Here is a 22,381-nt window from a genome sequence, read left to right as displayed (position 1 = left end):
GCGCGGCGGGGTCCGCCCGCCTGCAGGAGCAGGTGTGTGCGGACAGGTGGCGCCACCTCCTTCCAGCCCGCCTGCCCGGTCCGGGAGTCCTTCCAGAACTGGGAGCCGCGCGTTGCCCTGGGAAGAATCATCCGGGATGGCTGTGGTTTGCTTGTTCAAACTGCAGGCCAGGTCAGAGTCGCTTCCCCAAAACTTGCAAGCGAGACTTCACCGTCCTCGCTTCAGCTGGAGGAGAAGCGGGCCCAGGGAGGTTCGCGCCTGTACGGAGGCCAAGAAACCGGAACTCGACCCGCCTCTGCGGGCTGCCGAGCCCACAGGTTGGCTCTTTCCAACCTCGGTGTTTGCTTACCAGGAAGTTTTCCGGCTCTCAGGCGCGCCCCCCCGTGCAGGCCCCTCGCCGAATTGGTGCCCAATCAGAATTGGCTTGGCCTCGCCCCGCCCTTGGTTCCCTGGGTGACCCTGGGGGCCTCTGCTCACTTGACCCTGTAACTGTCAGGTTTATAATTAATCAGGCACAGTCTCGCAGAAGAATTTCTCATCAATGTCTGGCTCAAAAAAGACATCAGCAGGACGCATTGTTACATCAACGCCCTGAAATGTTACTTATTTGATAAGTGATCATTTATTAAAATATCTGCCTTGATGTGTCACATAGGGCCCCAGCAGGTGATCTCATGCACACACACACACAAAAAAAGGAAGCATTACTTAAAGAACGGGCTTAGAACAAAAAAGTGTACTGTGCATTGGAGACGTAAAGTGTTCTGGAAAATGCCATGATTTACCCTCTCTGGAAAAAAGACACCCATCCGGATGATTAATACACAAGGGCCATTCCCTTGCCTTCCCTTGCCCAAAAAAGCATCTACGAAATTTCACCTTTGACGGTTACCCCAGGATCCCCAAGAACCCACGGTTTCTTTGAGAAAGCACCAAAATTTACATTTAATTGTCCACTCCGTCAGGGATTCTGCCGATGCTTTAACACATTACTTCACTTAATTCTAAAAATAACCTTTTATGCAGGTATTCTTGCTTTACAGAAGGCTAAACAGAGGCTCAGAGAGTTGGAAGGAAGGAAGGAAGATCCTAAAATCCTACCCAAGATCTGGACTCAAACCAAGTCTTGCCCCATTGCAGCTTGACGAATGAAAGGCTGATTAGGAACGTAAGCGGACCCTCCTTATTTTTAGAGAACAACAGCAGTGCTGTCTGTGGACAAATTATGCAGAAAGGCCGTGGGTTTTGCCGTCATAGAGCAGAGATTAGGACAGGAAACCAACAACAGGGAATTTATTCATAATAAAAAAACTTTCAATTACAGTCTCGACAACTTATTCTTGAACACATTCCCATTTTAATATACAATTTAAGAAGGTAAAAATGCATCCTCTGAAGAAAAGGAGAAACTTCAAGATAAAAATATTTTGACTCAAAGACAGAAGCACGGATGTGAGAAATCAAAACCAGTCTTAAGAGTTATCTGAGGTCAACCTTCAACAGAGCCGTAGGCAGCGCTGCGGATCCCAGAAGTCTTTGCGGCCTCAGGAGGTAAAGGGGTACTTCCATCTCAGAATCGCTCCATCAGCACTTACACTAACGATGTACTGATTTCCTGGACTTACCCGGATGCGGGTGATGTTGCCGCTGTGTCCTACCCCGACATGAGTCACTTCACCCTCATTATAATCCCACACTTTGACCAGATGGTCATTTCCACCTGAAAAAGACAAGCAGGTGTATGGCATTGCTGCGAGAGGATGGGGAGGATCGGCCCTGATTTCAAGTGGCTGGCTAATTTTCAACACATTCCCCACGTTCCCACATAAAGGAAGAAAAATCCATCTGCATAGGAACTCATTTCCTTGGTTATAAAAACCCAGGTCTGTGGTAGCAGATTTGGGGGAAAGAAACACAAAGAGGTGACATCCCCTTTTAGCCCACCGCCCAGAAATAACCACTGAGAACACCTCTGGTTTAGCTCCTTCCAGTCTCTTTGCTCCAAGTACACAGGTTCACGTACGCACCTGTGTGGGTGGGTGGCGGTCTCACCGTGCGTAGTTTTCTATCATGCTCACAGTAAACGTGTTTGTGGAACTTTAATTCGTTCGGAGCATTTATTTGTTAATGCCCTGAAGAATCAGGGCCTGGCAGGAAATGATTGTCGATGGTGTTCCAGAAGGCATGTTGTATGGTCAATGCCCGCCCCCTGGAAATGCTGATTTAAAAGCCTGGCATTTAAGACTTCCAGAGGAAATCACGGAGCAAGGCACGCCGGATAATCCAGACCATTTAAAGGCCCATTTCCATCATCAATGCCACCACCAAAAAAGGGAAGCAATGCAAGGCTTAGCTTTTCTGTGTGCCCCCAAGGCTCATGGGCAGGCGCTTCCTCCCACTGAAGCATGGCTTCTGGAACTTTCTTTTCCAGCCACACCGGCTGCAGCGTTCGGGCCTGACTTTAACCACGGGGCCCTCTAGCCACTTCTGTTGTCACTTCCTGTTGCCTCCCGCCTTCTAGGGAGTTCTAGGTTCCCATTTAAATAAGCAGGGCTGGGCTTCCTTTTCCCACCCCAGGACTCACCTGTGACAAAGTGCACTCCTTCCAGGGTGATATCCATTCCATTGATGGACCCAGACAAGGAACCTTCCAACTCTCTGATTACTGACCCATCAAAGATTTCCCAGTAAGCAATCTGGAATTCAGAAAAGCAGCATCCGGGAGGATTCAGCTCGGTGGAAGCCTCCGCGCGCAGGCGCACACTAACAAAAGATGGTTCTACTTTATATAGAAGGTGGCAAAAATACACCCCGGGAGGGTAGATGGCTGAAATTATAAATAGGCTCGAGCAGGGGGTGGAGAAAGGCATTTTCGTATTTTTAGCGTTGGTTTTTACATTGGCATTCTATTTAGGGAGATGGTGATTGTGCCAGCCGCCCGGATTGTGACAAAAAGTGCTTTTGGTGAGACGAAGCGCTTGGGGGTCTGAGGCAAGCTGTAAACGAAGGAAGAAAACAGCCACGGCATCCACGTTCCCACCTCAGCTCTTAGAGGAGGGCCTGGTGGAAGGGAAGCACCCCCCTCCAGCTGCTGGGGGAATGAGCAGCCCAGAGAGTTCTGCAGGCTCAGGTCCCTGCGGCTGACCCCGCGCTCTTCCCCACCTCACCCCATTTCCAACTTTCTCTTCAGCCTCAAAGCAGTGAAACACCCCCCAGGTTGGGGCCTAGAGGCAAACTGATAATATGGTCCCCTCTTGGGTTAGGGGACCCAAATCTACTGCTCAAGGGAGGGAGATTTTTCTCTGAATATACTGCTTTTATACTCTTTGAACTTTGAAACTTGTAAATGAACAACCTGTTCAAAAAGAAAATTTTTTTTTTTTTTAAGATTTTATTTAGTTACTTGACAGAGAGAGAGAGAGCGCGCTGCAGGTAGAGGCAGAAGGAGAAGCAGACTCCCCGCGGGGCAAGGAGCCCACGACATGGGGCTCTGGGGCTCCATCCCACGACCCTGGGATCATGACCTGAGCAGAAAGGGAGATGTTTAACCCACGGAGCCACCCAGGTGCCCCAAGAAAATTTCTTTCCCAACAAAGCACTTGACCAGGACTCGGGAGTGTGAACCTGGGCATGCATTTTGCCTCCTCTTATTTCGTGTTGATAGAAATTTGCTGTTTAAGTCATTATGCCAGGAATCTATATTCCTCTGAATCTAGCTAGAAATTGTGTACGCTATTTAAAAAAAATTTTTTTTAGCTAATTTATTAATTTCTATTGATGCTTTAACCAAGAGTTGTTTTCATAGGAAAAGCATAAAGGAATATAGACACACGCCCAAATCCTTGTTTCTCGGGAATCACACCCACTTAGGCAGCTGGTGCCTGACTGCCTGTTCTCTTGGCCAAAGTCACAGTGACCCTCTTCTGGGCAGCCTGATGGCGCCTCAACTTTCCCTCAGGCTTATCCTCTGCCTGCGACGGTCTTCCCTGAGAGCTAAGCATAGTGAGGTCCTCTGCCACTCAGGCCTCAGCTCAGGTGTCACCTCCTTGAGGAGACCTGCCCCAATCATCCTAGCTAAAGCAGCTTCCGTCCACTGAGCCAGGATCTTATGACCTATTCTGCTTCCTTTTTATCCCCTTTGCCATCTGATGTCGTCTTGTTCACCTGTGAACCCGCTGTTCATGGACAGGTTCATTTCCAAGTGCCCGTCCATTCCATCCCCTCCCGCCTACGATAACTATGGAAAGTTGGCCAGCCCTTATGGTGGTTGTACTGATTCATGATTTATGTTTTGAGTATTCTGGTGACAATTCCCAGATGATGACAGTAGACTGTTTCGAATCTCATAAACTCATAAACCATTCCATTCCCTGGAATATGGGAAACAGGACACAAATCTAGAAGTTTTATGAACCACGTTCTAAAGCATTTATGGTGACGTCATGACCAACTTCCAAATCCTTTCTGCCCCAGTTCCAAGAGGAAGTCTGCTTAGACCGGAAGTGAAACAGGTTTGGGGGTGGGCAGACGTAAGCCAGTTTGGGTGGGTGAGACACAAAAGAACTAGCAAGGCCAACCTCACAGAGACTAGAGCAAGGCAGAACTCTGGGCCCCCCACACAGTCTGTCTGTGTCAGGCAAACTCTGGCCCACACCAGGGGGCATTTCTTGGGTTTTTATGACAAAATATCTTCGGACAGTAGTTCCCAATCACCTGGGCAGCTTAAACAGGGAAAAGTCCCATTCCTAAATTCTTTTTCTTTAAGATTTTATTTATTATTTGAGAGCGAGAGCGAGCATGAGTGGGGGGAGGGGCAGAGGGAGAGGGAGAAGCAGACTCTGCACTGAACAGGGAGCCCGATGTGGGAGTCGATCCCAGGAGCCCAGGATCATGACCTGAGCTGAAGGCAGATGCTTAACCAACTGAGCCACCCAGGTGCCCCCCACCCCATTCCTAGGTTCTATCTTCAGTGTTGGGGGAGCGGAGAGACGTCCCTCTAGTATTTTTCCTACAATTATTTTTATAGTTTGAACTCAACTTTTTCTGTAGCTGGTGAAAAGATAAATACACAATCTCTTCTTCAGTGATCTCAAAGTCATCTCAAAGTCTGAATTAGGGGACTCCAAATCCATTCATTGGATGTGCAGGTAATTAGACTGACACCTGGCTGATCTGATTTGGCCAGGAGGATAGATGACACCCTAGCGTCCTTGCCCCACATGCCTCTCTCCTGAAGCCTTTCGTTTGCTCCAAGAGGCAAGGTTCCCCCCCAAAGAGGGACCAATCTTTACCCAAGGACATGGACTCCCCAGCTAATGAGATTTGTAGTACAACGTTGATGAAGTAGAGGGGATGAGAGATAAGAACTCTATTGTCATTCAATTTGAACAGTAGTCAAAGGGTTGGGCCATTGGGTTCTAGCCTCAGAAATTCCCTACTAATGAAAACCAGCACTTACTGAGCAGCTACTATGTGCCAGGCCCCCTGCTATCAGATGCATGACATGCAAGCATGACTAACTTTAATGCGCTCTGCAACTCTGTTGGGTCAGCGGTATCATGTCCGCTTTGCAGACACGGAAGCAAGGACATGGGAAGGCAACGCAGAATTTTCAAGTGATCACCAGCAAAACTGGGCTCTGACCTCGTGGGGCTCAACTCCAGAGCCCACTCCCTTGGCCACAACACTCGGCTGCTTCTGTCGGGTCCTGGGAGGATCCTGACTCCTGCTGGGAGTGCTTACCTTTCTGTCTGTCCCGCTGGTGATGATCTGGAACTCTTCGGGGTGGTAACAAACACACTGGAATAAGGTATTCGCCAGGATCATCTGATTCCTCCGGAGACGTCTGGAAATGAGACACAGAAGCTGTAACTTTGCCTTCCCTCAAAGAGGTATTTACTGTCCAGACGGGATCTGGTACAAGCTTGGCTTGCGCTGGCTCATCTTCCCCAGACAGACTTCTGGCGATTCTGCCCACTGCACCTTGGCGTCCTCCCCTCCTCTGTGCACCTGTGGGGCAGCCCAAAGACCCTGGGTGGGCCGTTTTCCAAAGACAGAGCACGGAAGTCCAGGGGAAGCCTTGCGTTCCGGTAAGCATGAAGGAGGAGAGGCTGAATTCAGAGTCACCCTGCGGTCTTCCACACAAGCCACCTTATTCTTGAGGCCATTGCATTGAGGTGAAGGTTCCTACCACCTGAGTGGCAAATTGTGGGGGATGGCTTCTTAAAAACGGATATTACTGAGCTTCCCCTCTAGGGATTTGCATCTAGCAGCTTGGGATGAGGCCCAGAGATGGGCGCTTTTCATCAGCATCCCAGCTCATTCTCCTGTGTACCACGGCCTGAAAACCATTGAGTCAGATACCACGCTAACAAATACGTACATATGGCTTCCCACCCCCAGCCCCCCAGGAGATGGGTGCACATCTCACAGGTCGGCCTCTGCTGGCTGAAAACATGCACCTTCTGCACGGTTTCTTCTCAATAGGGCAGTTTTCAAACATGGTATCCGGGGCTGACCCTGTTTTAAAGGTTTGGGCACAAATTAGCCAAATAGTCCTGCAGTGTGGCAGGGAGGCTTTAGGGATTTGAGGTGGTCACAGACAATCCATGGAAATCAGCTTAGACACACCCTTGCTTCTAGTTCTGTATGTTCCCAAACGGGAGTTCCACTGGAGGCTAGGACCTCCAGCAAGTGTGGTCCTTGAACCAGGGGCATCCCTTGGGAGCTGGTTAGAAATGCAGGATCTCAGGCAGCCCTCTGGACTTACTCAATAAAAATCTACATGTTGGCAAGATCTCCAGGTACTTCATGTGTGCATCAAAGTGAGAGACGCACAGGACCAGTAGGTGGGTTTGCTGTGGTTTGGGTTTTTTTTTTTTTTTTTTTAATGCATTAAATGAAAAGTGTGCTGCCTTTGCCTTAATTCCCCTTCTCTGCACTCTAGAATGTTCCGTACTCTTTGGCAATACCTATATCTGTTTTCTATATTTAGATCTCTTTCCTCCTGCCTCTGGACTTCTTCTGAGTCTCTCTAATGCAGTTAGATGCAGAGGCAAGGCATCTTAGGAGCGGTAGAGAGGGGCTGGGCAAGGAGAAGGTTAGGGGAATAGGGTCTAATTCCAAATAAAAACACACAGCTAAAATGCTTATAGTAAAAAAAAAAAAAAATGGCCCTTGAAAATCCTTTGTATGACTCCCAACAATAAAGTTGACGTGCTTTGGTCTAGTTGGCTTGGAGTCAGGCGCTCTCCAGGGGCCATGACAAGCTTCCAGCATGAGAGGACCCTAGGAGTGCGGCCGGCCAAGGGGAAGGGCAAATTCACACCACTCCCCCTCTTCCACCTCGATAGCAGGCTTGTTCTGGGTGACGCAACAGGAGGAACTGCCTACAACATCATTTCCCTTCTCCCTTTTTGGGGGCAGTTCTTAGAATTGCATTCGGAGAAGTTCAGTCAGGCTTCCCTGTGTGCGACCGGAAAGGTACTTCCCTCTGCATCCAGAATCTTCCAACGTCCAGCCCTTCCGGGAAACTGTACCCTTTCTACCAGCATCTGGAAACCCGAAACAGCCCCAGGGAGAGGAGTGGCCTCAGATGAACATCCCTTTCCTGTCGCCTTAGAGAAGATTTTGACTCTTGGTTTGGATCTGCCCTCAAGTTCAGTGAAATGTGGCAACCCCTGAGTTTTGTGTCATGTTGTCCTCCCCATCACGGGTACCTACACGAGGTCCCAGATGATGCAAGTCCCGTCCGTGCTGGCTGTGACACATTCCTCGTTGTTCTTCTTCACCCTGATGCAGGACACAGAGGATTTGTGCTCCTTCAGGGCCTCCTCCAGCTTCTGGGTCTGGCAGCCGATCTGCCAGACCCTCACCTGAAAGCCACAAAGCACACGCTCCCAACACAAGCTTGGGACTTTGGAAGGGATTTAAAAAAAAAAATACACACACACACATATATATGTATATATGTTCCAAGAGCTTTTTCAGCTCTGCTGTGCTTATTATTTTAAATTCCCTGTTCTTGTCTCAGTTGAGTGGGGTGGGAACGCTAAGCCGCAGAGCAGGAATATTCTTCCACGGAGCCAGGAAAATGCTACCTATGATCCTACACCTACGTCTACTTTTCAGGCTGAGAAATGCACCAGACACCTGCTGTGAAACCAAGCAGAATAGTGTATCTGCTCAGTTCTGCTGAGTGTTGGCTCTCAGACTTCCAGGGCCATCAGGAAGGCTCTTGGGGACCCAGAGCCATATTTAAATGTCACACCAGCTGCTCAGTTTTAATCATTTCCACTCGATGGTTCCTAGCCTCATCAAAGCCAAGACCCACTTTCTACAGCATAATATTTTCTGACCACCCCATCCTCTGCTGTCCGGAAGTGAAATTTATATCATAGGTCATAGGTTCTACCCACAAAATTTCAAAACAGTCAATAGGATGCTTTAACTGTAATAAAAAGGATATGTAAAAGGAAAGTCATTGTATGTCTTGTAATAGATAAATATTCTGTCATGACTGTACCACAACACATAATAATGTGGTCAGATGCTTACACTTTCTTATAACGAGTATGTTGGAAAAGAAGAAGAGTAGAGATTATTTTGTGTGAGTAACATAAGACAACACGAGAATACAAGAATAGTAGGTCCGGGTGAACACCCGGCTAGAAACTAGGGTTAGGATTAAGTGATAATGGACTAACATATTTGTACCCGAAAGGGGAAAGTAGCCATAAACAATGGAAGAAAAAGATTCTAAGCCTTTTCCTTAGTAAGGAAGATGAGGAAGCAGGTACTTGCCCCAGATGAGCTGTGTCCAAATAATTCTCTGATCTTGTATGCCACTATATGCGGAGGCACGCAATCTTCAGCAAGAGTAATTCTCAGATTTCTGAATGAGAAATTCTCATATGGTGTGGGCACTAGCCAAACAGCATCCGGGCCTGGAACTTTGGGTGTTCTGGGGCATTACTAGCCCTTTAGTGGTGGGATTGCAGGGGGTTTGAGGAAGGGGATAAGATGGTGGGGCTGGGGTCTTTGCAACTCCAACGAGGCCATTTACCAATGAAAATGGAAGTACTAGAGTATTTCGGGAACTGCTGAATTGATACCCGTGCACACCTGCTGACCAGCAGCGGTCTCCAGCACTTAACAAAGGCCTTGAAGACCAGGTCCTCCAGAAGGAAGGTCTGTAATAGCTGAGTGGGGAGTGGCAGGAAGAGCTCTTGTGGTGTTCTTAAAAAATTGCCAACGGCAATGAATGCATTTGTAATGTACGATTTCCTCCCACAGCTCTCATGGGCTACGGCTCAGGCACCTAGAAGCAGATGATCTGGTCCAAGCCAAGTCTGGGCATGAGCAAGGCAGACGCCCCCAAAAGGTTGAGGGAGCAAGCAAGGATGCTGAGGGTGTCAGCAACAGCGTGGCTGAAGAGCTAAGGGAAGGGATCTGAGCGCTTGAGGGGGTGGTGGGCAGAGAGCAGGGGAGGGTCCAGGGCTAGATGTGTCCATGGAGCACCTGCCACGAGACTCGTCATGTGGGCTCTGAATGTAAGATGAACATCAGATTTTGAAGACTTGCTACAAAGTAGTGCAAAATATCTCACAAAGTGGAGTCTTCATTGTCATTTTCCCTTTATGCACAAGAAACGGAAGCACAGAGAGGTTGAAGAGCATGCCCCAGGTCACACAGCTGGGAGGTGGCAGAAGTGAAATTTGTGCCCAGGCAGTAGGACTCTGGAACCCAAACACTCAGCCACGAGTCTGCTTGGCTCAAACTCTGCTAGAGGCCACATCAAGATGCTGGATCTTTCTCCTCCCTGATAAGTTATTCCTACAATAGCATGAAGAATAGAAAGGAAAAGAAAATGTCCTCTCTCGAGAAGGGAAGGCTTTGGTGGGGGGGGGGGGGGGGAGAAACCCAGGGGGGGGGGAGGGGCAGGCGCTGAGAAAAATGTGTGAACAGAAGATGTTTCAGGTTCCTCCGAATGATGGAAGGGAAGGTCAAGTGTAAAGACTTTAAAATAACGGTCAAACATCTGGGTGGATGAAAGAATGGACTCTAAAAATAGCATTTCCTTTAAAAGATACGATGAAGACAATTTATATAAGTATAGTCTTTGAAGGAAAAAAGAGCAAGCAATTCCAAAACTCTGGCGAAACACTAACTTGGATTCATAGCTCGATTCCATACAGAATGCTTTCATGTCTGTATCTTGAATGTTCTTTCATGAACAAATATATCTAGATCTGTGTTTGTTTTATTAGAACTTTAAGATGTATTTTAGGGTTTCTTCAAAATCTTGCTTTGGTCCTGCCTGACTCCTCGTATAGGTTAAAAAATCAAGTTAGTGGTTTTCTAAAAGGCAGTTTTCGAGAACGATACCTCGCCTTCCCCGCCGCCGCTGATGACCCGTTTACAGTCACTGGTGGTAGCGATGGCTGTCACTCCGATCCTGTGGGCATTGTTAATGACATATAGCAGCCGACCTGTCTCTGGGGCGAAGGCTCGGATTCTCCCATCGTCCCATGCTGGCATCCAAGGGAAACAAAAGGCAGGCAGGATCAGTACGCTCCTACTCTCTGTGCAGACCGTGGCCCTCTTCAATCATAAAGAAGTCAGGACTGGGGAGCTGTGGTGGTGATGGAGGAGAGAGGCCGGTCCCCCACAACTGCCAGGAATTCTGTCCCCCTTTCCCCTGACTCCCCAAATGGGCTACACTTGCTTCCTTTAGGCATACCCCATCCCAGGAGAAGACATTTGGGGTGGGGAGAAAGGAAGGAGGCCGGCTCCCACCTCTCCTGTGAGTTGCAAAACTTGTGCGTTCAACTGGCTAGCTGACATTGCACCTGGGCCGGAGAATTTGACATCTCCAAACACATGTTGGCTTCCTACCCCTCCCTCTACTTTAAACCTGATGCTCCTTCCCTGACTCCCACCATCTTCCCCATCTCAATAAAAGTTGCCATTAACCATCCAGTTCTTTAAGCCAAGAACTTCAGAGCCATCCTTGATTCCTCACTATTCTATCCACCCAACTCCACCCAACCCAACCCAACGTCCAACCCATCAGCAAGCCCCACCACCAACTCTATAGTTAAAAAACATCTCGAATCCAGCCACTTCCCAACTCCTCCGCTGGGCCCACCATCATCCAAGCCACAAGCACCTCTCTCCTCAGTGATTATAACAGCTTCCTCCCTGGCCTCAGACTCTTGCTCCCCTCAATCAGTTATTGATGCAAGGGCTTGGGTGCATTTAAAATCATGTCACCCCCTTGATCAAGAAGATTCAAAAGGCGTTCTCACTAACAGTGAAAATCCAACTCCTTTATCCTCCGTGGTAACTACTCTCTGCTCCCTACCTAGCTCTTCACCTTCGTCTACCACGCTTCGTCTTCTCCCTCAACCCTGACCCCAAATCTACCCGCTGAGCTCCAGACACACTGGCATCTTTCTATTCCTCCAACACACCAAGCAATTTTCCACCTCAGGACCTTTGCCCCTGCTGTTCCCTCTGCCTGGAATGCTCTTCCCCCAGGTCTTCATGGGGTTGGCTCCTTCTCATCGGCCTTAGTGTCACCTCTTGACTTGGGCAATTTTCAAGAATATGTTCAAGGTCGATCCCATTTCAGCAAAGACTTGAGGAACTGAGGGGATGAAGTGAGTAGGTCATGGGACCGCCTGGGGACAGAACAACCCAGGCAGACCGAACAGCCAGAGCAAAGACCCTATGCATCATGTGCTTGAGGAATAGCCAAAGAGCAAGCGTGGCCACAAGGGGTGAGTGGTGGTAAGAGACAAAATCAGAGGTAGGAAGGTGGAGGTGGGGAAGGAGAGAAGGTCACGGGGGCGGGGGGGGGCTTTGGGGGCAACTCTCCCTCTGCCCCTCCCCCGATCATGCTTGTGTGCTCTCTCTCTCAAATAAATAAAATCTTTTTTTTTTTAAAGATTTTATTTATTTATTTGAAGAGAGAGACACAGCGGGAGAGGGAACACAAGCAGGGGGAGTGGGAGAGGGAGAAGCAGGCTTCCCGCCTATCAGGGAGCCCGATGCGGGGCTCGATCCCAGGACCCTGGGATCACGACCTGAGCCAAAGGCAGACGCTTAACGACTGAGCCACCCAGGCACCCCTCAAATAAATAAAATCTTAAAAAAAAAAAAAAAAAGATCCACTTGACTCTTCCCTGATGTGAACAAGGGAATTTACTTTCTGACCACTGGGGAAATTTGCGTATGAGTTGAACACAAGATGATATTAAGAAATTATTATTTCGGGCGCCTGGGTGGCTCAGATGGTTAAGCGTCTGCCTTCGGCTCAGGTCATGATCCCAGGGTCCTGGATCGAGTCCCGCATCGGGCTCTCTGCTCGGCCGGGAGCCTGCTTCTCCCTCTGCCTCTGCCTCTCTCTCTCTCTCTCTGACTCTCATGAATAAATAAATAAAACATTAAAAAAAAAAGAAATTATTATTTTGTAGGAAAATATTACTTTTAGGGATGCATATACTAAAGTATTTGGAGGTGGAATATGATGGTGTCTGTAATTTATGTTAAAATATTTTGGCACAACGGGATCAGTGGAGTTAAAAGTGGATTCCCTTTGAGGCATAACATAGTTGAAGTCAGGTTTTTCTCTCTCCGCCAACTGAAGGGATTCTAACACAGGCGCCCTGTACTGGCCAAGACCTCAAATCCGTTGGGCCGTCGAATTGCTAAACTCTCCCACGGGAGAGAAAGCGGCACCCTCCGTGCAGCAATGTTTGGGGGGGCGACATTGCTCGTTGGTTATTCTGAGCTCGCAAAGTCTCCTGGCTGGAAGGGGCTCCATAGGGAGGCTGGGTCAGAAGCAAGGAGGGGTGGGCAGCGGGAGAGACCACACAGAGAGGCCAGCGTGGAAGGGCAACAAGGTCCCAAGCCCCAGCCAGAGCCCGCGCCAACGCCCGAGACGTCAGCGTTACCCGAGATGATGCTCTTGCCGTCCCTCATGAAATCGATGCCGTGGCAGGTCATGTTGGGCACAGTGATGCGCAGCAGCTCCCGGTTGGACAGCGTGTGCCACACCCTGATGTCCCTCTTGGCACAGGTGGCGAATAGTTCGGCGGTACTGCTGCAAAGGAGCCACCGTGAAAACAAGGAGGGACAGCCACCCAAGACGCACACTGTGTCTTACATGCGGGCTTGACTCTTAGACACATCGCGCAAGGATATGGGGAAGGATGCCTTCCAGGCACCCAGCATCTCCGAGCCTGGCGGCCTCACAGAAACCTTGTGCAAAATGGCATTCAACGCCCACAAGTCATCCGTGGACCATCTTTTGTGTAGTCCTTTGCCCGGAGGACGGGCTGGGACAAAGTTGCTCAAGAGGAAAATGTCAATTCCAAAGTCTTTAAACGTCCTGGTAGACTGGAGATCAAATAGGGCTGTGGAATATTGATGCCAAGAGAGGCTAAACAAAACTTTTCCCATCATTGTAATTTCAAAGAGAAAAAAGACACAGGCGCTAGATTTCAGGTCTGCAGATAACCTAGAGCAGAACTTTGCGTGGTTGTGAGAAAATACGAGATTCTGGACAAGGACGTGAACCCAGGGTAATTGGTCTGTCCTTTTTTTTAAAAGGTTTTGTTTATTTATTTGAGAGAGAGAGAGAGAGAGAGCATGAGCAGAGGGAGGGGCAGAGGGAGAAGCAGACTCCCCGCTGAGCGTGGAGGCCGATGCAGGACCCAGTCCCAGGACCCCAGGATCATGACCTGAGCCAAAGTCATACACTTAACTGACTGAGTCATCCTGGCGCCCCCCACTTTTTTTTTTAAGGACAACTTGTAAATAGAGTGTAAAACACCATTACATCAAAAATTACAGGTTATTGCAATTTGGATAAGAAAAAGAAGTCCTACTGGGGTACAATAAAGTCCACCTACTTTATAAATATGAATTTACAGTTTTATAGTCTCTATGGAGGTTGAGTTAACTTTTAGTTTAAATGCTTCTCAAGAAATGTCTGTATTTCATCAAAAGCATATTCAGGAGAAGAGGGTCCCTCTCATGTTTTAAGATCTACTCGCTTCGGAATTAATAGAAAAATAAGTGGATCTTTTCCATATATTTAGTTTTGGGGCTCAGAGAAAATTATAATGCTGGACTAGTTACTTAGAAAGAGTGCGTGCTGGAAGGGGACAGCTGAGATGCTGCTGCTTGCTACTTGATCAAATCAAGCCAACCTTAGAAGATGATGTTCATTTAAAATAAGAGAAGCTTTATATAGGATGCTGCCTTCGGTGAACGACCCCCTTCTGTGGGGAAAGTGAGCTCTGAACGACCCCCTTCTGTGGGGAAAGTGAGCTCTTAAAGAGGCATGTGGACTCCTCGTGAAAATCAAGTATCACGGAATGAGCGCACCCAGAGAACTTTCCAAACTCTCCCTACCCTGGATGGACAGTCTACTTCTTCAGGAATCTAGCCCAATCCTGAGCTTTTCAAATAGCCGATTGTCTCTAGTTTAGGATCTGAAAGGTTAAGTTCCAGAAAAAAAACAAACTGACTGGATCAAGATGGCACACCAGGCCCACGTGCCTCCCATCGAAATGAAGAGACAGATACAGAGGACAGAGACAGGGGTAGAGGTAGAAGATGCAGAGGTAGCCTCCAGGGAAGCAAGACAGATTATCATCAAGTAGACCAGAAACATTGAGGACAAAGAGAAATCAGCCAGATAAAATCTGTGAAGAGACAAAATTGGAGAGAAACACAAAATATCAAAATCACCAGAAGGGAGTAGTTCTCGTAATGTTGGAGCAGTGAAGTGGTCACACAAACCTTCACACAGGCAACAGTTAGAAATACTGGATGGAGGGAGGCCTGGGTGGCTCAGTCGTTAAGCATCTGCCTTTGGCTCGGGTCATGATCCCGGGGTCCTGGGATCGAGCCCCACATCGGGCTCCCTGCTCCGCAGCAAGCCTGCTTCTCCCTCTCCCACTCCCCGTTTGTGTTCCCTCTCTCGCTGTGTCTCTCTCTGTCAAATAAATAAATAAAATCTTAAAAAAAAGAAAAAGAAAGAAACACTGGATGGAATTAACAACAACAAGAACCTAGAATCCTAAAGATGCTGAAAACATTTAAAAGTACACAGAAATCAAGAAGCATTTGCTCTTGTAAAAATGCAACCAGAAAGGGTTAAGAGTCATTACTGTGTTGCTGGCTAATCTGAGGGTGCCCCCAAGTCCCCCAGCTACGGTGGCCACAGAAGAAGGAAAAATCACAGCCTTACTGGCTGAAGGTGTGCAGAGATCAGAGCTGAGGGCTGGAAAATTTAGAGGGGAAATCCTGGCAGCGAGAGATCCATCAGAGTAAAACCTAAATTCAGATTAGAAACACTGCCCAAGTTCCCATCTGACAGCTAAATTCTACATACATGGGAGAAAACCCAAGAGGAAGAAAAAACAGAGACCAGAGAGGACTCTACTTTCCTTTCTTTTTATAAAATTCTATTGATTTTTTTAAGGAGTCTATTTTTGAAGACAGAGCTACATGGGATCAACCTGAGAGGGTTTTTTGCCTTTTTAACTGAATACATTCCCCAACTGTGTTCAGCTTGGGGGGCAGAAAGCTGGACTTTACAGGCTTAAAATACCAGAAGCCAGGGCCTGAGGGCATAAGAACACCTGGAAATTACGGGGTAATCCCTAGGAGCAAGGAAACCATGGAGAGGATGAGCTTCATCTCTGCACAAATCCCTGGGTGAATGCTAAATTCCGGCAAGCCCATAGGAGTACCAAGAACCTATATTAAAAAAGTAGCACTGGGAAGCCATGAGAATGTCAGCTGCTGCATTCTGTGAAAAAGACAAAATTACAGTTTGAGTCCAGGCCAATAATCCTCAGAGAACACTAGGGAAGTTGGAGTCACTACAATGTATTAGCTATCATGCTGAGTTTTCAACAAAAAGTAAGCAGACATGCAAAGAAATAGGAAAATATGATTTGGGAAAAAGGCAGTCAAAAGAAACGGACTCCAAGTAGATCAAGATGTTGGATTAGTAGAGAAAGGCTTCAAAGCAACTAATTTAAAATGCACTCAAAGTATTAAAGGAAACGATGATACCAATGAATTAACAGACAGGTAATATCAACAAAGAACTAGAAACCACATATTTATATTATAATTATAAATTATTATAACAAATATATATTTACAACTTAAAGATTTATGACTATTTAAAACAAAAATTGTGATTTTGTATTAATGGGTTTATAATTTTAATGGGTATACATGAAAACAACAGCACTAAGAATAAGGGCGGGGGTAAGAGAAATAAACTGTCGCCAAGTTCCCAGACTGCATTTGGCTTGAAGTCATTCAACATTAACTCTAAGCAGACTGTGATATATTAAAAATGCATATTTTCATCCTTAGAGCAACCACTAAAAAAAAAATTAATGCAAAGGTATATAGGTAGAAAGCCAATAGAGCAATTAAAATGGAATGCTAACAACATTTGATTAAAGCAAAAGGTGGCAGGAAAGAATAGAAGAACAAAGAACAGATGTGACGAAAGAAAACAAATAACAAAACGGAAGATTTAATACCACCATATCAAAAATTACATGAAGAGTAAATGGACTAGGGACGCCTGGGTGGCTCAGTCAGTTGGGTGGCTGACTCTTAATTACGGCTCAGGTCATGATATCAGGGTCCTGGGATTGAGCCCCGCATCGGACTCTGTGCTCAGCAGGGAGGCTGCTTGAGATTCTCTCTCTCTCTCCCTCTGCCCCTTCCCCCACTCACATTCTCTCTCTAAAATAGATAAATCTTTAAAAAATCTAAAAGTAATTATTTGTAAAAGACAATAACTATGTAATTCTATAGGTAATTCATAACTACATAATTCTGTAATTCTAAACAATGTTAGCATGAGAGATGGTGAGAAGAAGATAAAGAGGGAAATAAAGTACGTTGAGACTCTTGCTTCTTTGGAAAATATGATATAAATGTTGGTGAACTCTAGTCTTTGGCAGAAAAATATGTTTAAACATGCATATTAAAAAATCAAGGGTAATCACTCTGTGAATAAAAATACAATGAATGGTTTCCAAGTCATGTGAAGTAGGGGAGGGGAAGGCAGGACCAAAAAACATGATCACAACACAACAAAAGACAAGAAAAGGAAACACGGAAACATGTTAAATAGAAAATATCTATAAACTCATTGGATAGAAATAAGTACAAATGGACTAAGTTCTATGAAAAAACCAAGACTTAAAACTAAACAATACCAATAGGTTGGAAAGAGACATAGTTTCTTTTGCTACAGCCCATGTCTCTGTAATGTGCATTAGCTCATATGCAATTGGCAAATAGGCGCATGATAGCAGAATATTGCAGAGGTCGCTTTGGTTCACACATACTTCTTCCCAACAGATTAATGCCTTGGCATACAAAGCCATAGCAGCTGAAAACAATGTACATTAACAAAGCTGAATCCCCAAGGAAAGGAAAAACACAGTCTTGTACATGATGCTCACGTACCCCACGTTCTCCTCTTAGCTCAGTTTTCTCCACAGCTCAGCAGGGAGAGAAGAGAGAGCAAAGCGGGAATGGGTAGTGACTCTTAAGAGGTTTCTTTTTGGGATAATGAAATCTTCTAGAATTAGATTATGGTGATGGTAGCACAACTCTGTAAATATGCAAAATAACCCACAGTGAATTACACACTGTAAATGGGTAAAATTTATGGTATGTAAACTCTATTCCAATAAAGCTCGTTTTCAAAAAAAAAAGAAAGAAAGAAGAGAAAAAAGGAGGAGGGGTGAAAAAGAGGAGTTACAAATCCTGAATAGGTCAATGACTATATAAGAATTCAAAAAGATAGGGCGCCTGGGTGGCTCAGTTGGTTAAGCGACTGCCTTTGGCTCAGGTCATGATCCTGGAGTCCCTGGATGGAGTCCCTGGATGGAGTCCCGCATCGGGCTCCCTGCTCGGCAGGGAGTCTACTTCTCCCTCTGACCCTCCTCCCTCTCATGCTCTCTGTCTCTCATTCTCTCTCTCTCAAAAAAAAAAAAAAAAAAAAAAAAAAATTCAAAAAAAAAAAAAGAATTCAAAAAGATAGGGCGCCCGGGTGGCTCAGTTGGTTGGGTGACTGCCTTCAGCTCGGGTCAGGATCCCAAGGTCCTGGGATCAAGTCCCACATCAGGCTCCCCCTGCTCAGTGGGGAGCCTGCTTCTCCCTCTCCCTCTGCCTGCCACTGCCCCCTGCCTGTGCTCTCTCTCTCTCTGTCAAATAAATAAACAAAAATCTTTAAAAAAAAGAATTCAAAAAGATAGTTAAAAATCTACTCTTATAAAAGGCCCCAGGGTCAAATAATTTTACAGATTGATTCTACTGAGCTCCTTAGAAAAAGAGGGAAAAAGTAAGACAGAAAGAAATGACCAACCAATTTTCAAAAAAAGATCCACCTGGTGGGAAGCATAGGCCATTTTCACTGTTAGAAACATTTATTTTTTTATTTTTATTTTTATTTTTAAGATTTTATTTATTTATTTGACAGAGAGAGAGAGAGCACAAGTAGGCAGAGAGGCAGGCAGAGGGAGAGGGAGAAGCAGGCTCTCCACTGAGCAGGGAGCCCGATGTGGGGCTCGATCCCAGGACCCTGGGATCATGACCTGAGCCGAAGGCAGACGCTCAACCATCTGAGCCACCCAGGCGCCCAAACTATGACTTTTTTGATACCAAAACTGCTGATGGTTGGTTGTTTCACTTGTTTCAAGTGGGATTTATCAAGAAATCCGGAAGATTACCAAGAAGTCCAGAAGACCCCTTGTGTCCACCTCCATTGCATGCTCCAAGTCTGGAAGACCCAAAAGGCATAAACCGAATGACTTGAAGGAAGTCTGAAAAAAGGCCCTAGTAAGCTTTTTCCAGACAGCACTGGGAAAACAGAAAAGTTTCCATGATAGCTTTATTAAAAAAGCCAACATTCTAAAGTAGCCCAAATTTGGACTGTGAAAGTTAATGTAGCCAGCCATAGGGTAAAGACAACAGACATAATTATTGTTAATAATTATTAAATACTAATAAAACATCAGTATTATAGTTCTAATTATTATTATAATTAATATTAGATGATAATTGTTATTAAAATAACTGACTATAATTGAGAAATTTAAGGACAAAAGATCCTAATCATATTAACACATGTTGAAAATGCATGAATAAGATAAAATTAAATTTCTTGGCACACTGCATCAGACCTCCATGTTTTCACTGATTTTAGGAGCCAAAATATTTTGCTCTTCTACTTACAATGGGAAGACAATGTCCTGGAGAGCTTCAAAGTGACAAGTTGCAATGAGAGTCTCTTTGAAATCCGTGAAGTTGACACGATAAATGTGTGATTCTTCTGTTCCTACAAAAAACTGGTGTCCTTCCCCTCGAACTGTGATTGACGTGACGCCACCTTGTAACTGGATTTTCCTTTATGGAGAAGCAAGAAGGTGAAGTAGATTCACTCAATCAGTGAGGACTCATTACAGAGGATACAAATCAGGCATAGGGCCTGGGGACATGCCTTCAGGGAGAGGACACAATTGGAAAGGCAGGAGTGACTCACAGTACTGGGGGCCCATGGGCAGCAGAGGGAGAGGCCAGCCTGGTTTACAGTAGTCAGGGGGTTTCCTCAGGCAGAGTCTAAAATGGGTTGTGGAACATAGGCAGGATCTGGACAGAGGGAACATTCCAGGAAGGCAATGGGTACAAATGATCATGGCAATTAAATACTTTATTAAGTCTATTTCTGGGAAATAATCCTACAGTTGGGAGGGGAAGCCGTTATGTCAAGGGAGGTTATTGTAACCTTAGTGAAAAGAGTAAAAGGTTGGAAACAACCTAAATACCCAATTGTAAGGCAATGGTTAAATCATCTATGGGATGGCAGGCAACTTCTTAAGATATTTGCCTAGCCAGTAAAACCACGTTTAGAAGATTATGTATATTTTACCACAGTAGTTTTTAAAAAAGGTATTAACACTGAAAATGTTTATGACGTTTGCCTTAAGTAAAAATAAACCAGAATATAAAATTTTGTATACAAAGGAAGTACAATTATTTTAAAATGTAAACGAAGAACACAAGACAAGAAGAAATAACAAAATGTTAATAGTGGCTCTCTTCCCCAGAACTGTCAGAGACTCTTGTCTCTCCGTCCACATTTCAAATCCCTCTGCTTCGTAAACGTCTAATGAGTATGAACTTTAAAAAAAAAAAAAAAAAAAAAAAGAGGGGCGCCTGGGTGGCTCAGATGGTTAAGCATCTGCCTTCGGCTCAGGTCATGATTCCGGGGTCCTGGGATCGAGCCCCACGTCGGGCTCCTGGCTCAGCGGGGAGCCTGCTTCTCCCTCTCCCTCTGTCTCCCCCCCTGCTCATGCTCTCTCTCTCTATATATCTCTGTATCTCTGGGTTTCAAATGAATAAATAAAATCTTAAAAAAAAAAAAAAAGTACATAAATGAATGTGTCCCTAAAAACCCAACCTTGCTCTGCAACTAATTTAGTTTTGACAATAAGAACGCAATGGAGATTCTTGTGCAAGGGATCGGCGTGGGAAATGCAGTATTTTACAAAGATCCATTTGTTGGTGGGACCCAGGACGGTTAATGAAGGAAGGATTGACCCTGAGTTATTTCCTGGCTTCTTCACTAACTAGATAGATAGAGCTCTCCGGCCCTGGATAAATTGCCAGAAATCTCCTGGCCTCACTTCACCCAAGCACAGAATAATTTCTCCTTTGCTGGGTCGCAGTGAGGATCAAAGCTAATGCACAGGAGGCCCCCCAAGGGCAGCCAGTAGAGATACTGGCTATTGACATGTGGGCTCCCTACAAGACAGGGTGAAGCCCAGGGCTATGGGGGCGAGGCCAGGGGTCCCTGAGCTCCAGCAGTCTGCTTCCTCATACTACTTCCTGACTTCACACGGGAGCTACTTTCTCAAACCACGAAAACCCAAGGAGGCAGAAACCCCTGCAAGTAATGGGAGGCTATGCTGTCCCACAAGGTTAGTATGGGGACAGGCACGGCACAAATCCTGTAATAACGGCCTTGAATTAATCATTCTCATCACAATGGGAACATCTGTGTATTCAAAACAAGGTGTTCACAAATGAGGGGGATAATGTCTTATACTCCGTACACATATCCAGAGTCTAACCAACACCACTCTCACGCAGCCTCCCTCTCTTATTCCCCTTCACACAAACACAGAACCGGTCCGAATGCATTCTCAAGAAGACCTATCCGGAGCACGGAATTTAAGATGACAGCCTGTCTCCTGTCCCCAGTCCCCCCTTAGTGTACCTGCAACTCCATTTGTCCCCTCTGCTCATCACCCTCTAAGATGATGTAATTACTTGTTTACTTTATGACTGTCTCTTCCCTCCTGCTGGAATGCCAGCTCCATGAGGGGCAGGGACGTTTCCCTTCATTTCTGTTTGCTTTAGTCATGGCTTCTCCCAAGGGCACCTAGAACAGTATCTGGTACGCGGTGAATGCGCAGCGCGGACGTGTTGGAGTGAAGACAGCTGATACTCGTTCTACAGTCTACACTCTAGCGTCCCTGGCTCTGCTCGAGCTGGGGGAGGCTGCATGGGGCGTATCCAGGGGTGCCTGGCTTGGTTGAAGGTGAGCTCTAGCTCCACCTCTGCTTCTCTGGGGAGTGTCTTTCCCAGCCTCACCACCACAGTGGGGTCACCCCCTTCTCTGATCCCCTCTGTAATATCCATGATACGTTTTACTTTACCTGGACCACAGGATCTGTGTTTATATACTGTCTTGAATTACAAGGACTATTTCATGCGCATATTACCTTATCCCCAGATCGGACTGTTAGTTCTGGGAGGACAAAGACGGCGTCTTGTTTTATTTTTTAGTAGAGCACCTGGCACATTGGCTTGGCCGGAGGTACTCAGTAAATCCGTGTTAATGACAGTGGATAAAGTTTTATTTCATTTCATTTCAACTGATGCGATAGATAACCCACAAAAAGTACATGGCACAGCATCCGGTACGCGGAAGCAGCTGGTGAATGCTGGCTATTTGTATTAACACTTGTATCCAAACGAATTAACCACGAGCATGGTGCCCGACACACAACCTGTCGCAGAATAAATGTCACTGAACAAACAAATTTTGAAAGTTTGAAATTTGAGGCCATTTGCTGGACATCTTTATAAACAGCATCTTATTTCCTCGGTCATGGCTCCACGTATTAACAAAATAATAATTGATGCATTTATCAGAAGGGCAAGGTCCCCTGGGGTAATTAATTGTGGGCTACTTTGGCTTGATTCAACATAAGCTCCTGTCTTTTCATTGGCAAAGAAATCAGCTGTTGTGATT

At 46.1% G+C, this 22,381-nt stretch overlaps 1 protein-coding gene across 2 annotated transcripts in view; it reads right to left on the bottom strand.

Moving 5' to 3' along the window:
• Positions 1-1,459: 1,459 nt before the first annotated feature.
• Positions 1,460-22,381, bottom strand: part of CFAP52 (cilia and flagella associated protein 52) — a 42,334-nt gene continuing 21,412 nt past the window's right edge. For both annotated transcript variants that reach the window (XM_034989821.1, XM_034989822.1), the window contains 7 exons: positions 19,297-19,467; positions 12,960-13,108; positions 10,387-10,532; positions 7,723-7,874; positions 5,743-5,845; positions 2,585-2,696; positions 1,460-1,720 (listed from right to left, as the gene is read on the bottom strand). In XM_034989821.1, the coding sequence (XP_034845712.1) occupies positions 1,545-1,720; positions 2,585-2,696; positions 5,743-5,845; positions 7,723-7,874; positions 10,387-10,532; positions 12,960-13,108; positions 19,297-19,467 (1,009 nt within the window). In that variant the 3' untranslated portion in view covers positions 1,460-1,544. The remainder of the gene's footprint in view (positions 1,721-2,584; positions 2,697-5,742; positions 5,846-7,722; positions 7,875-10,386; positions 10,533-12,959; positions 13,109-19,296; positions 19,468-22,381) is intronic.

The sequence above is a fragment of the Mirounga leonina genome, unplaced genomic scaffold (genome assembly GCF_011800145.1).
Source record: "Mirounga leonina isolate KUSES-001 unplaced genomic scaffold, KU_Mleo_1.0 Mir_488, whole genome shotgun sequence".
In the NCBI taxonomy this organism is placed as follows: Eukaryota; Metazoa; Chordata; class Mammalia; order Carnivora; family Phocidae; genus Mirounga; species Mirounga leonina.
Note: the sequence above shows the minus strand (reverse complement) of the source record. Positions and strands in the feature narration are given on the sequence as shown.